This window comes from Podarcis muralis, chromosome 7 (assembly GCF_964188315.1).
Source record: "Podarcis muralis chromosome 7, rPodMur119.hap1.1, whole genome shotgun sequence".
NCBI classification, from domain to species: domain Eukaryota; kingdom Metazoa; phylum Chordata; class Lepidosauria; order Squamata; family Lacertidae; genus Podarcis; species Podarcis muralis.
The window spans coordinates 74,219,739-74,234,706 of NC_135661.1; the positions used below are offsets into that span (position 1 = coordinate 74,219,739).

Genomic DNA, 14,968 nt, shown 5'->3' on the forward strand with positions numbered 1-14,968 from the left:
GTGGCTCTCCACATCTTGTGGGACTCCAACTCCCCTCAGTTCCAGCCAGCAGGGACAATGAGAGCTGAGGTCCAACATCATCTTGAAGGCCACAGATTCCCACGTTAACCACACTGCTACGAAACATGCTTAAAATCTCCGATTTCGAAAGGAAAGCAGCCTGATCCCGATTCTGCTGGAATCTGCCCTGGGGCTATTTGCCCTTAAAGATCATTATAAGCAGTAAATAGCATCTTTGGGGAATAGTAACAGTGGGTAAGCAAGAAAGTGGTGCAGGACCTTGATCTGGAACGTGAATCCTGTGCGGTTTCTTTTCTTTCAAAATTGGCAGTGTTAAGCGCACCTTTTTTAAAAGGTGATTAATGCAATGTGTGGTTTGGCTCACTTACTTGATACAGCACAGCTTCTCCTGGTACCAGAGGAGTAGCGGTCCTTGGTCATGGGTGATCAAGGACCTGTTACTATTTCTGCAGCAAGGCCCCTGCCTCCAGCATCCTAGACCAGGCATAGGCAAACTCGGCCCTCCAGATGTTTTGGGACTACAGTTCCCATCATCCCTGACCACTGGTCCTGTTAGCTAGGGATTATGGGAGTTGTAGTCCCAAAACATCTTGAGGGCCGAGCTTGCCTATGTCTGTCCTAGACCCTCCCAGTCAACATGACAAGGGAACCTAGAGAACTCTTCTGGCCCTCTGCTCTGATTGGAGACAATCAGTGTGAAAGGACATGAGTCAGCCGCTGAAGACTGGCTCCTAGGGTCACTCGGGAGAAGGTGTACGGGAAGTACACGGAAGAGGAGTTCTGTGTGCTCCAAAGCTAAGCATTTAGGGATACTGAAAACACAAGGTGCTTCAAAAGAAGGATGTGCAAGTTCTGTTACGTGCCTTGGAAAACACAGCTCCGAAAGACGATACTGGAGCTTTCCAAACCATTTGCCCATGTATGTGCACAGAAAATAGCTGATCTTGCTGAAAGACAACACATGGCGATCTGCATAGATTGTTGCAATGCGTCCCTAATAATTATTATCATTGCATAATCTTAAGAAGGTTGTATAATCTTAGAAGAGGTGTGTGCCTGTGAACAGCTGAATTTGCAACTGCAATCCTGCCTGGGATGAGGGTGGCGCTGTGGGTTAAACCACAGAGCCTAGGACTTGCCGATCAGAAGGTTGGTGGTTCGAATCCCCATGATGGCGTGAGCGCCCATTGCTCGGTCCCTGCTCCTGCCAACCTTGCAGTTCGAAAGCAAGTAGATAAAAGAGCAAGTAGATAAATAGGTACCGCTCCGGTGGGAAGGTAAACAGCGTTTCCATGCGCTGCTCTGGTTCGCCACAAGCGGCTTAGTCATGCTGGCCACATGACCCGGAAGCTGTACACTGGCTCCCTCGGCCAATAAAGCGAGATGAACGCCACAACCCCAGAGTTGGTCACGACTGGACCTAATGATCAGGGGTCCCTTTACCTTTACCTTTACTGTCCCAGCTCCTGCCAACATAGCAGTTCGAAAGCATGTCAGTGCAAGTAGATAAATAGGTACCGCTGCGGTGGGAAGGTAAACAGCCTTTCCGTGTGCTCTGGTTTCCGTCACAGTGTTCCGTTACACCAGAAGCGGTTTAGTCATGCTGGCTACATGACCCAGAAAGCTGTCTTTGAGAAACACTGGCTCCCTCGGCCAATAAAGCGAGATGAGCGCCGCAGCCCCATAGTTGCCTTTGACTGGACTTAACTGTCCAGGGGTCCTTTACCTTTTTTACTGTATAGCATCCCTCCAACCAACACAGATTTCAAGCCCTCCCCTCCCTACACACAGCTCCAGGGCTCAAGACTGACTCCGAATGTATTGCTAGTCAATATTTTTTATTAGTCAGCAATCCATGCCCTGCTTTTCTGGGATGTCCAAGAGGTTGTCTGCATCCCAGTTAGACCATGGTGGTTCCGGGTTTCCTCCGGCAGGACTGGATGATGCTGAGGAACATCAGGAAAACAAGGAACATGGAGAGCCCAACAATCAGCGCCTCAATGATGGAGTAGGTGTGGCCATGCTCCCCAGAGACTGGCACGACTCCGGAAGAGGCAACGATGAACTTGCCCACCAGGTGCCCGTTGACGTAACACTGGTAATAAGCCCCATGAGACTCATTCTGGAAGGAGAGACGCAGGATCCCGCCGCCGGTGGCCTTGTCCAGGCTCTGGGAGCTATTCTTCTGGAGAAGTTCAAGGCGGGTCAGCATGGTGGGCCCCGCTTGCCAGTACACAGGACTGAAGAAAAGAAGGGGGGGAAGAAGAACATTTTGCAGACAGAAATGCAGGCTGTTGCTGTGCAGTTAGCATCCTAGCCAATTAACTACAGGTGCCTGAGGTGATTAATTCATTGCCTTAGTCAAGGATGCTTTTTTTAAAAAGTAGGCTGTATTGAACTAAATTACAGCTCTCATTCATGATATACATATACAGTGGTATCTCAGGTTACAGATGCTTCAGGTTACAGACTCCGCTAACCCAGTAATAGTACCTCGAGTTAAGAACTTTGCTTCAGGATGAGAACAGAAATCGCACAGTGGCGGCGCGGTGGCAGCAGGAGGCCCCAATAGCTAAAGTGGTACCTCAGGTTAAGAACAGTTTCAGGTTAAGAACGGACCTCCAGGACAAATTAAGTTCTTAACCCAAGGTACCACTGTAAAGCACTCTTCTAACACTTTAACAGTCATGGCAATAAAGGATCCTGGGAACTATAGTTTGCTAAGGGTGTTGGGCATTTCTGAGAGGGAATTTCCTAACAATGTTCAACAGCTTTAACAGCTACTGTTCCCAGAGTTCTTCCCAGAGGGAAGCCATGGCCTTTAAAGTGGTAAAATAGTGCTTTTAAATAAATTGGTGAACCTCCTTTGCTCATCTCCTTTATTTTCAGTAGGTCTACCCTGAGTAGGACCAACATTAAATACAATCCAGTAATTCCAAGCATAACTTACTTTGTTTCTAACAGGGATAGAGAAACTTCACCCCCCCCCCAACACAACATGGCCCCAAACTGGGAAACTCTATTTGAGGTCTGCACTCCTGTGTGAGATCGTAAATCCGGAAAAGTACTTTGGAGGGCAAAGTGCCCCAAAACACATGTTCTGGGGCACCATGTGAGATCACAGACCCCCCCCCCCAGAAAATGCTGGGGGGGGGCAAGGTCTTGGCCCAAAATCGCATGAGAGCACGACACCCAACATGGCCATCATACACTTCCAGGAAAAAACTAGTATCTGCTGAAGTGTGTATACACACGAAAGCTCATACCTAGCAAGCTTAGTTGGTCTTTAAGGTGCTACTGGAATTATTTTAAAAAAACTTTTTTTGAAAGATTCTTTTAAAGACTGTCTTAAGACAAAAAGACTTGATTCTCTTAAGGGGGTTCTTTTTGGATCATATATATAATATCTTTCATCTCGTTATTTATTATGACTACAACAGACCAACATGGCTACCTACCTGAATCAGGAAAAAACAAGGTGTTTGGTTTTTCCGGGGCAGTTGACACAGGTATGAACCTTTGGCCTTCCAGATTTTGTGGCTTATAATTCCCCGCCCCCATGCTCGCTAGGGTTTATGGGACCTGGAGTCCCCAGCTCTACCTTACAGATAATATTAAGAAAAACCACACAGACTATATTCTACCCAAATGCTCAGCAAGAATCCAGACAGCTGCTGCCTCCCAAGTTTCTGGTCTTGTGGAAAGGCACAGAAATGATTGGCAGACAAAGGTAGCAGCAATATTTTGGACTCAGCTATACAGCTGCAAATATAACATTTTAAGTGCTTTCCAAGTGCATCATACAAACATGACACTAGATGGGGATGGTGGGCTAATTGCAAATTCAATAAACATTTTAACACTTTTTAAAAAGCACTTTCACAGTGATATATATATATATATGTCTAGAGTCAGTCCTTGTTTCATTGTCTTGCTTTGCATTGGCTGACAGGTCGTCTACTTATAATTATTACAAATGTCTATACCGCCCATCATAAAGAATGCCAAAGCGGTATGCAGCATAATATCACAAAATGCCATAACATGAAAATCAGAATAAGTTAATTCAGATTATCTATCCAGTAGTTATGTGGTTGGGCTGCATTTCAGGGAATGCCTGAATAAACAAAACAAGAAGTTTAAGCAAGTGCTGAAAACTTTGTACTTTTGACACATGACCTTTTGTTCTAGAAGCAATGGAGATTTGGTAAATTGTCTACATGCTACCTAAATAAACTGCATTTTTTATTTTTTGCCCCTCAAAAGCACTTCTTGAGAAACTGGTTTCATTTATCAAATAGACGCTCGTTGCAGACTGATTCTGCATTGCCCCAGTGTGTGTCTGTTTGAAAACAGGTAAAAACAAATGTGCTTGTGTGTGTATCCATCGCACCTGTCCAATAACACTGTGGGTGGATACATATGCAAAGACTGCAACCACCACTTCCTTCTTCCTTCACCTGGGAGAACGTGCAGGTAGGAAAAGGTGTGGATTACCTCATCAAGGAGAGCCCATCAAGTAACCACATTTCCTATTGCATACAACAGGAGCTAAAATCTATCTACTGTAGATCAAAAGCAACATCTTCTTGAGGATGAGCACAAACAATTTTAGGTTGAGAAAAGACATTGTTGTGCTACAAATGTCCTACACACCAAGAATGGCAGGGCAGGGCCAGCTTTTTTCAAATATTCGTTAGGATGCAATATAAACAGCAGTCAATCGTTATCAGGGCCAGATCCAGAGATCATCGGATTCCCATCCTGCCAAACATAGCAGACTGATGTTAAACTTTCGCTTTAGCCTCGTCTCAAATGTCTTTATTCCTACATAACTTCTTGCTTTTCCTGTGAACTGTTTCCTGCTTCACTAAAGAGTAGGATTCAGTTTGCTGCTCTGATACTTTTCTAGTCCCCTCCCACCCCCCCAGCTTTTAATCGGCATTTTGGCCTGGCATCCGGAGGTGAAAGTCGAGTCACCTGTCAATCATTAACTGGCTTTTTTCTTTTATTTGAGAGAGAGAACATAGACAGGCGAAACTTAATTGCTATGAGAACACTTATATGGGACAGCCTCTCCCCTTCATTCACACAGACGTTTCCTCGTGCTGAAGATTGTGGTGGGTGAGCAGCTAATGGCTAGGATGGTGAAAGAATTGGAACAAAGCATATATGGCTGCATACAAACCAAGCATAGCTTCTTCCAAGGAATCCTGGGAACGGTAGTTTGTTATGGAAGCTGGGAATTGTAGCTGTGTCAAGCATAAACTACAGTTCCCAGGATTCTTTGGGCAGAAATAACGTGCTTTAAATGTACAACATGTGTGCAGCCGACTTTAATTCTATGCAGACTTACTTGGGGCGGAAAGCTGTGTACACACTCGCAGCTGAGTCGGTAGAGCATGAGACCCCTAATCTCAGGGCTGTGGGTTCGAGCCCCACATTGGGCAAAAGATTCCTGCATTGCAGGGGGCTGGGCAAGATGATCCTCATGGCCCCCTCCAACTCTATGATTCTATGATTTACTCTGCACCCAGGGTGCTCCCCCCACTTGCTGGGGAAGCACTTGTGCACACAATCCTGGCCACAATCAATATTTCCTCTGTAGTTTCTTATGAAAAGCTGCATTTTGATGTGTCCCCCCCACCCCTCAAACCAGTTTTGATCTGGATTGGGAAACGTGGACCTAGCCGCGTAATGTTTACACAGCCTACATGGGATCGAATTCAGAGGAACTTACTTCTGAGTAAACACATGTGGGCCTGTGCTACGAGGCCTGGTGTCCATTTGACTATTTTATTGGGGTGAAAAGGGGGCAGATTAAAAGAGCAAAGGTTCTTCTGCGCCCTCCTGGCTAGCGTGTGGGATGGGTTGCTGGAAGAAGTGGATAGCGAAGCCTTGCATAGATGGCGTCTTAGGTTCATGGCGTGGACAAGAAAGAGGTCAGGTGGAATGCTAAAATAGTCTGACAAATCAAATATTTCAGCCAGGAAAAAAAGGAGGGTGGATTTCCCCTTTCCAATGTAAGGAAGGTGCAATCTGGGCCTCTGTGTGTGTGTGTGTTTTGTGATAGGAATTTTGAGGTCTTAGATATATGGTAATGTTCATAAGCGTACCAACCAAGCACGTACATAGATCAGCACAGGAAGACCGACCTGGAACCATTTTGATTCCTAAACTGAGCAAATGTTTTCTCTGCAAGGTCAAAGTGGGAAACCTCCCATTGTCTCTTTCATCACAAATCCTGTCTTAAGCACATTTAAGATATGAATAGGGTGTGAGCCTGTGACATGGCCCAGGAACTAAGTATTTATCATTACAAAAGACTGGCCAGGCTACCCAGGCAATCCAATCACGTAACCTGCCAGACAGGAGATAAACAAGGACAGGAGAAAAACAACATTCAAATTTGTTTTAAGACCGCCTTTTCTGTGATGTAGGTATGATGTATCTGAGGGTGGTCTTGATTTACAGGGTGGCAATTTCAAAAGTCTTTATAAGGCCTTGCGTGCCACTCCTGTGGGTGAGGGGAGCACCCTGTTGCAACAGTTCAATAAAGATCAAACTTACTAGCTGCTTTGCTTCTCAATATTCTCTGGTTGGCCTCTGTTATTCTCTTCTACTAATAGGGAACCTATGTAAGGACACTATATGGGCTCTTGGATACCCCATAAGGGAAAAGGGCAATTTTTGTTTACAACAGTTTAAGTGAGAGAGAGGGAGAGATCAGCTCTAAGCTCTGGAGACATTTTGGGATGCTGGCTGCTTTTCTAGAGATCTGGCATGGGACATTACCTGCATTGCTGGAGGAGGAATGCTTCTGAATAGCCATTGATGGCAACAATACCAAGGCAAAAATAAGGTGCTTTTGGTTCCTTGCAGTCAGCAGCCACCCGCCTGTGTGACAAACTGAAACCACCACCTCAGGCAGTGGAATCCAAGGGAGAGGGGTTCTCCCATTGATGCCCTTCCCCAACAGAGAAGTGAGAAGCAGCTTCGGCTTCTGGCGAGCTCTCTCAGGGCTTTCACTGGGTCTAGCCAAAAGCCACTTCTGCTTCTCCTCGCTTCTCCGCAGCCATCACGGGAACTCCACCCACTGTCACAAGAGAAGTGGCTTCAGTGGCAGCTTCTGGGGTTCCAGCTGCCAGCGAGATCTCACGGCAAGTGCGGCTGCAGCAGTGGCACCTTCCTGTTTTGCCTCAGGCGGTAAAATGGGATGTGCTGCGCCAGAAGGCAGTTGTTCCATGGAGCACTGAGCTCCACCTGTTCACTATACTTCCATCCCACCCTCCTTTTGAAGAGCTCGTGGTGGGATGCCAAGGGCTTTCCCCAATTTTATCGTCACAATAATCCTGCAAGGCAAGTGTGGGGCTAGAGACATGACATATCAAGGACACACAGCATATCAAACTGCCTTACAGACCATCGGTCCATTTGCATTTGGTATAGTCTAAGTGCAGGGGTCAGCAAACTTTTTCAGGAGGGGGCCGGTCCACTGTCCCTCAGACCTTGTGGGGGGCCGGACCCACCCTCTCCTGAAAGCACCCCCAGAGGACCCCCCTCCTGAAAAGACACCCCCCCACCGCTGCCACTCATGCCACAGCCACCGCCTCGTCTTCGACAGCGTCGTCATTGTCCTCTGCCTTGGCCAGGGGTCTTTGGAGCACAAAGCCCATGCCGCTGGACTGGGCGGCGGAGGCAGCCTCCCCGCCGCTTCCTCCCGCTCGGCTCTTGGCCATACGTGGCCACCTCAGCGGGAAGGAAGGAGCCCAGAGGTGTCCATGACTCTGGATTGGCTGCAGGAGCTTCTTGCAGCCAATCCGAAGCCGTGCCAGCGTCGCGGAAGTCAGACCCCCCGTGGCGTGGCCTCCACGCCACACTGGTTTAGTGTGGGGACTGACCGAGTGGGCGGCAGGGTCCGCAAGGTTGTGGGCCAGATTAATGAGCCCGGTGGGCCGCATCTAGCCCCCGGGCCTTAGTTTGCTGACCCCTGTCTTAGTGTCTGACTGGCAGTGACTCTCTCTCCAAGGTCTTAAGGAGAGAAAGATGCTGCTGCCTTCTACCTCCTCCTTTTAATTGGGGTTGCCAGGGATTGAGCCAGGGCCCGTGGCTCTATCACGGAGCGAGCTTGAGGTCCATACCTGTAGATGGAAGAGGTTGGGCAGCGCAGGTGTGCGACGGTCTTGAGCTGAGGGTGATAGGTGGTGAAGACGAGGAGCGGAACGGCGCTGGCCTGATCCTGGGCCAGCAGGTAAGATGCATCGCAGGGCACCTGGCAGCTTTCCACTCGCAGTTCCGGGCCCCTTCGCGGCAACGCCGGGTGCTTCCTCCTGACCATCCCACAGGGCAGCAGCTCTTCTTCGTGCCCGTCCTCCTGGGTCACCTGGGCATAACAGAAACCCACTCGCTTCCTTTCTCCGGGGTTGCCGCAGCGGTCGCAAGACTGCCAAGGGCTCCAGGAGGTGAACAGCTTGGCCCGCGCTCCGTCTTCTAGCTCGGCGGTGGAATTGCCCAGGGTCATCTCCCCGAGGCCCGCGTGCGAGACGTGGATGCTCCCGGCATCCTGGAAATCCACTTTGTAGTAGGCGATCGTGGCATCGCCTGCCCGGCAGGTGTACAAGCCGGAGTCCTCCACGCTGGGGTTTGGGATATACAGGTTGCCAGCGACTAGCTGGGATTTGAAGCGCAACCTCCTCAACTTGGCATGGCTGAGCAAGGGCCAGATGGGGCCCCCTGAGCGCAGGAAGGTGACGGGCTGCTCCTTCGCCCAGGCTGGGTCCAGGTATTGCCAACTGACGAAAATCTTGAAGTAGACATGGGGGCAGCGCAGGATCACTGGGTTGTCAGAGATGAAGGCTACTGTGCAAGGCTGGCCTGGGACACATGGTGGCCCCAGGGAGTGGCCCTCGTACAGGCTACCATCAGTGAAGGCCAAGGCCAAACCCAGGAGCAGAGCCACAGTAGATGCCCAAGAGGACATGACCAGCTGGGCACTGTCGCACTAAGGGCAACTGGAAAGGAACGTTCTAGCTGACCTCACTGTGACATCATAACTGAGGTGGGCAAGAGGATGATGTCATAATGGAGTGTGGGGCTTAGTCAGAGTAATTCTAACTGCTGATGTTCAGCATGTCTTTGGTTGTCTGGCGACCCAGACATGCCTCTCTCCACAAGTGCTGCCAGGGGGTGGCGAGTCATTACTCATTCTTATTTTTGTTTTATTCCTGATCTGATCTAGGAGGCTTTATCAGCTGAAAAGCTGGGCAATTTTAATTTTATTTTTTACACGAATAAAATTATTAGATGTTTCTTTCTCCAAGGAGTTTAGTGTAACACGCATGGTTCATCCCTTCCCACAGCCCGTTTTATTTATTGTTATAGATAATAAACATTCTTAACAGCAACCTACTAAAAGGGGGGAAAGATGCAGCCATTGCCTTTATAAATGTATGTAACAACAGAAAATGGTAATGAGGGCAGTACAGATAAGTGCAGAATTATGGTTTATGAAGATGCTAAGACTTCTTTCCTTTACTGTATATATATATATTTTAAAAAAATATTTTTAATTTTCTTATTTTACAAATATTTTTTCTAATGTTCTTTCCCCTTTTTTATTTCTATTTTTATTTTAGGACTAACCAGTGCATTTACAGTACAGGAAAAATTGTGTAAAGAATTTGTCTTATTTTAACAAAAATAGTCCTAAAATAAAAATAGAAATAAAAAAGGGGAAAGGACATTAGAAAAGAGAAAATATTGTTATGCACCACCTCAATCTTCGAATGCTGAGAGATTCTGGGAGTTCCCATGCTTACTAGGTTTGGTTTCCTTGGAATGAAGGTCAGAGGAGACTGTGGTGTCTTTGGGATATATTTACACTTACCGACACATATGAGCATAGGATGGAGGGGCTCACAGCACTAACACCCCAAAAGGACTTGCTTCCCTTTTAAGTTTTGAGGGGAGCCCCCAAGTTCAGCTCAGAGCAACACAGCGAGCAAGTGATGTCTCTCTGTCTCCAGCTTCCAGCTCCTTCACAATCCAACTGCGGCTATTGTTCTCCTACATACCAGTCAGGTGAAGGGGGTGAGGGGAAAGGCCCACCCTGGTGTTTTAAGATGCAGAGAGCGACCTCTTTGGATATGCTAAATTGTGGTACTTAACTAGCCACTCAAACAAAGGAACTGGTTTGGCAAGCCCTCTTTTATACGTTCTGCTCTCAGAGACACAGGATCAAAAGTTTGGAAGGGTTTTCATGCAAACTGAACCCCCCCCCCCCAACTCATAACAATATAAAGGGAAATGTTATGTACTGAGTTGAATAGGATCCAAACTGCAGCAGTCTGATTGGTCCTAGAACAATGCAGCAGTATGATTGGTTGGCAGGAACCACCCAATCATGCTCCAGATATAAGTGAATCCACAACCTGATTGCCTTACAGTAGAATTCCGGAATTAGCCAATCATGTGCAGCCCATTGTGTAAATAATGTATATAAAGCAGATACTTTGAGGGGACTTTCATTCATTCCTCCTCACCACTATGAGCTGAATAAAGAGCATGAAATCACTTTGTGACTCTGAGTATATTTCAGGAAAGAATACAGAAGAGGGAGAGAAGCAAGAAGGGACATTACCAACAATCTGCTATGAGATTTTGATTCCATTTAAGGGAGTTGGGCCTTAGTGGAGGGGCCAATGTGTTTGCCACTTAAATTGGGGAAGGAGGGGGAAGAAATGTCAGGGGAAGAGAGAGGCTGCAGACAAAGGGTCAGGAAAAAAGTGGGGCTTAAAACTGCGGGATCTACATGTTAGGATATTTCCGTTCCACCTTAAAAGGGAGCAGGCTTTGTGAATCACAGAGTCTGCGTATTTCCTGTTAACAGGATGTTTATGTTTTCTATTGCCTTCGTTTCTCTCTCGGTGCCTGAACGCTGAAGCAGGCGGTCATGGTTTTTCTCTGTTCTGACTAACGCAGAATAAACTCATAAATAATGCTCTCCTGCGTGCATCTTTCGTTGTGCATTATCTGCTGATAAGAGCGTGCATCAGTTCTGGAGTGTGGCAAGCTATTTCTGGAGCTCGTGTCGCTAATTGCTGATACTGCGTGTTTACGGGAGATCGATGGATGTCCGGAGGCGACGTGAGGCCATGATGGACTTTGTCTCCCTGGCAGTATCCCAACACTACATGCACACCATAAAATGGTAGAGAACTTCCTTATAACAGGATGTTGCATTTGTTTACACTAGCCTTCACCAGCATGGTGCTCTCTCTCACTCGCATTGTTCAGGACTACAACTCCCATCAGCTGGCTGTGCCTGATGGGAGTTGTAGTCCAAAACATGAGGGCAGGGCTCAGGTTGGTGGCTGGCCTGCACTCTGACTGGCAGCAGCTCTCAGGGTGTTAGGCAGGGGCTCTATGTACCCTGATCCTCCTAAGTACGGCCTCATGTTTCCATTCACCAGTATTTTTTAAACACACACACAAATAAAAGACCGATTGACACGAAAAATCTCTCTAACCATAAAAGGTCTCTCTTGTGAATAGAAAACATACACCACTCATTCAGCAAACAGTGATGAAAAAGAAAATAAATAATGACTAATTCTTCTTTTTACTAAAGGAAACAAAGAGTGTTTTAAACAAAGTATGATGTGGTACAACAGGAATGCAACTGTAAGTTCAAAGTCTTTTTTTTTAAGCTCTTATTAATCTTCTGGAATAATAATCAAATTGAGGTTTCCGACCCAGGGATGGGCTGCCTGTGTTGGGGTTGGCTCATCTGTGATAATGGGAGCTGGAGCTGAACAACAGGTTCCCCATTCTGGCTATGTATATTTATTCAGACATAAGTAGCATTGAATTCAGTCGGGTTTGCACCCAGAGTTCCCTGTGAAGAGGGGTTGATGGTTAAACCACTCTGCTTATAGCAGTTTCCCAAACTGCAGATCAGTGCCAACATGAAACTCTGCAATCGTAAGATTGTAGGAATGACCCCTGTGCCATTTGCTATATGTACGGGAAAACATCTGCCTCTGACTTTTATCTTTCGGCTTATGTTTTCCTTCCTTTCCCTTTCTCCTTTTATCCCAAGTGGCAGAATTTTAAAACAACAAGAACAGAAGTTATTTCTGGCAAGTAGCAAGCAAAGCCTTTCTTCTTCATCTTTGCTTGCTTGTGTTGGAAAGGACCACATATATTGATGGTGCTGTAAAAAATAATAATCAAAATACTCCTTTTGTTTATTCGCTTTTAGCATTTCTCCCCCACCTTTCAGACAACTTATTTATCACAAGTTGCACCGGCTAGTTCCTGAAGGGGAAACAATTCAGTATATAGGAAGATTGTGATTGAAAGATTGTGCCATCATACAACAGCAGAAAGGAAAAGATACGTAGGTCTCCTGCCCAAAAGAATTTGCAATCAAAACTTTCAGAGAATCAGAGAATTGTTGTGTTAGAAGGGACCACAATGTTCATCTAGGAAAACCCTCTGAAATGCAGGAATCTCAACTAACACACACCTGACAGGTGGTCATCCAGCCTCTGTATAATTACCTCCAGGGGAGTCTACAACCTCCCAAGGGAGTCTGTTCCACTGTTGAATAGCTCTTACTGTCAGAAAATCATTCCTGATGTTTACACCTTTCTTGTAATTTGAATCTGTAGGTTTGGGCCCTAGCCTTCAGAGCAGGAGAAAACAAACTTGTTCCATCTTCCGTGTGACAGCCCCCGAGATATTTGAAGATGGCTATCATATCTCCTCTCAGTCTCCTCTTTTCCAGGCTAAACATACCCCTCTCCTTCAAGCACTCTTCATAAGGCTTGCTTTCCAGAACCCTGGTCATCTTGGTTGCCTTCCTCTGCACATGTTCCAGCTTGTCAATATCTTTCTTAAATTGTGGCACCCAGAGAGAGGATTCCGAACATTTTTTCACCTTTGCAAAAGCAAAAAACACCCCCCCCCCATTTTTATCCTTCCCTTTCTTCAAGAGCCTCATACATGGCTCTTCCCTTACACATTGTAACTTCACAAAAACCCTGCAAGGTAGGCCAGGCTGAGAGATGGCAATTTACCAAAGTAAGCTTCATGGATGAGTGGGGATTTAAACCCTAGTCTTCCTTGCCCTTGTCTGATACTCTAACCACTTTCCCATGCTGCCACACATTAACATACACTAGTCCTATTTTCTAAACAGCTCAAAACTGGGAATGTTGGAAAGAAAAGGGTGTTGACAGTAAGATGCCAAACCACTAATGTTTTAAAAATTCACTGGGGGTTTAAAACACCCAATCCAGCTCTGGAGGGCTTGCCTCATAGCCCTAGCATAGTTCCTGAACTCAGGACCAGCTTAAGGTTTCATGGAGACCTGAATATGGTAGCCACTGTAATTGACTGCACAAATCTAACGAACACATTTGCTGTTCTAACCACTTCTTACAACTGGGCCCACCCACTGCTAGCAAGTTCCTTCCAGAAGGAAGTCTACTCCTGCCTTAAAAGCAGGATAGGCTGAGAGATAATTGCTGAAAGACACCTAGTGGGCTTTGTGCCTAACTGGGCACTTTTATTTATTTATCTACATATTTACAGCTCACATGTAAATAAAAATACATCAAGGTGGTATACAGCACATAAGAATAAAATCATCAAAAGGCATCCATAAAAATGTTGTTGAATACTGACCTGAACTCTGTTCTCCCAGGTCCTGGTCCAGCAATTTAACCACTAGGTACAAAAGGTACAAAAGGTAAAGGGCCCCTGGACAGTTAAGTCCAGTCAAAGGCGACTATGGGTTTGTGGCGCTCATCTTGCTTTCAGGCCAAGGGAGCAGGCGTTTGACAGCTTTCTGGGTCATGTGGCCAGCACGACTAAGCCGCTTCTGGCGCAACGGGACACCGTGACAGAAACCACTATACCACACTCGCAGGAAAAGGAAATTATCTCTCAATTTAATTCACAGGGTTATTTATTATGAGGATAAAACGGTATGGGAGAAGCACATAGGCTGCCTAGAGTTCTCCTTGGAGGAGAGGCGGGATATAAATATTTAAAAATGGCAATAATAGTAGGCATAACAGGCTGGTGAAATATCTCTCACAAAGCTAGCACGCAGAGATTGTATCAAGCAGTCCTTCAGCTCTTGCTCAGTAAAAGGCACTCACAACATATGCACATTTAACTTGTATACATTCAGCTGAGCTTCACATGCTTGACCAAAAATTAAGTAATTAATTAATAAAAGAGGGCAGAAATCTAGGGGTGTGGGATTATTTGGCCATTGCAATCTATGTCTTTTGACTATACCGTACACAATTTTGGCTTTGTGCACTTATCCCCGCAATATAAGCCCGTGTAAGTTGAGTCTCATCTGTACCTGTAAAGTATGTTCTTTCCCTCAAAGAACTATGGGCACTGTAGTTTGTTAAGGGTTGCTGGGAACTGTACTTCTGCGATGGGGGAACTACAGCGCCCAGGACTCTTTGAGGGAATAACGCGCTTCGAATGCGCTTTACAGGTACACTAAAGTGGCTGAAACCCGCTCCCTACCCTCTTGGACCAACCCGTCCTCCACCAATCACGTTCCCTGCGCTTTTTAAATCTGCCCTCTGTATCCCTCCGCCTGCCAAGGCAGCACCTGGGCAAGTTCACTTCCATATAATGGGGGGGGGGGGGAGGTGGATGCAGCAAAGTTTAATAGCTGGACCCATCCTCCCCCACCCCTTTAAGTTGACCGGCCCGTCCTCAATACGGCCTCGGGGGGGGGGGGGCTGAACCACCTACATAAAAGGGATGGGGGGGTCGTGATGGTACAGGTGAGCTTTACTTTTTGCCTTGCAGTAAAAGAGACTCCCAAAGGCGGCAAACGGACGGGCTTCCACACCACACCGAAAGCCTTTCCGTGGCCGGAAAGCGCCTCAGCAGGTTCGCGTCTCTCCTC

At 46.7% G+C, this 14,968-nt stretch overlaps 1 protein-coding gene across 4 annotated transcripts; it reads right to left on the reverse strand.

Moving 5' to 3' along the window:
- Nucleotides 1–1,840: 1,840 nt before the first annotated feature.
- Nucleotides 1,841–14,711, reverse strand: FAM187B (family with sequence similarity 187 member B). Of its 4 annotated transcripts, none has more exons than XM_028742577.2 (2): nucleotides 8,163–9,397; nucleotides 1,841–2,261 (listed from the first exon to the last, which is right to left on the reverse strand). In XM_028742577.2, exons 1-2 carry the CDS (start codon nucleotides 8,999–9,001, stop codon nucleotides 1,922–1,924), a joined length of 1,179 nt encoding a protein of 392 aa, XP_028598410.2. In that variant the 5' UTR covers nucleotides 9,002–9,397; the 3' UTR covers nucleotides 1,841–1,921. The 4 variants fall into 4 exon arrangements, 1 of the variants encoding a protein (XP_028598410.2); XR_013393747.1 differs by lacking the exon at nucleotides 8,163–9,397 and adding an exon at nucleotides 14,405–14,711 and having other exon boundaries at nucleotides 2,130–2,261; XR_013393745.1 differs by lacking the exon at nucleotides 8,163–9,397 and adding an exon at nucleotides 3,480–3,823 and having other exon boundaries at nucleotides 2,146–2,261.
- Nucleotides 14,712–14,968: the final 257 nt, after the last annotated feature.

Coding starts and splice junctions, on each gene's coding strand:
- FAM187B (XM_028742577.2), bottom strand. CDS start 9,001: ATGTCCTCTTGGGCATCTACTGTGGCTCTGCTCCTGGGTTTGGCCTTG. Junction 2,262..8,162: donor CCAACCTCTTCCATCTACAG/GTATGGACCTCA, acceptor TCTTTTCTTCAG/TCCTGTGTACTGGCAAGCGG.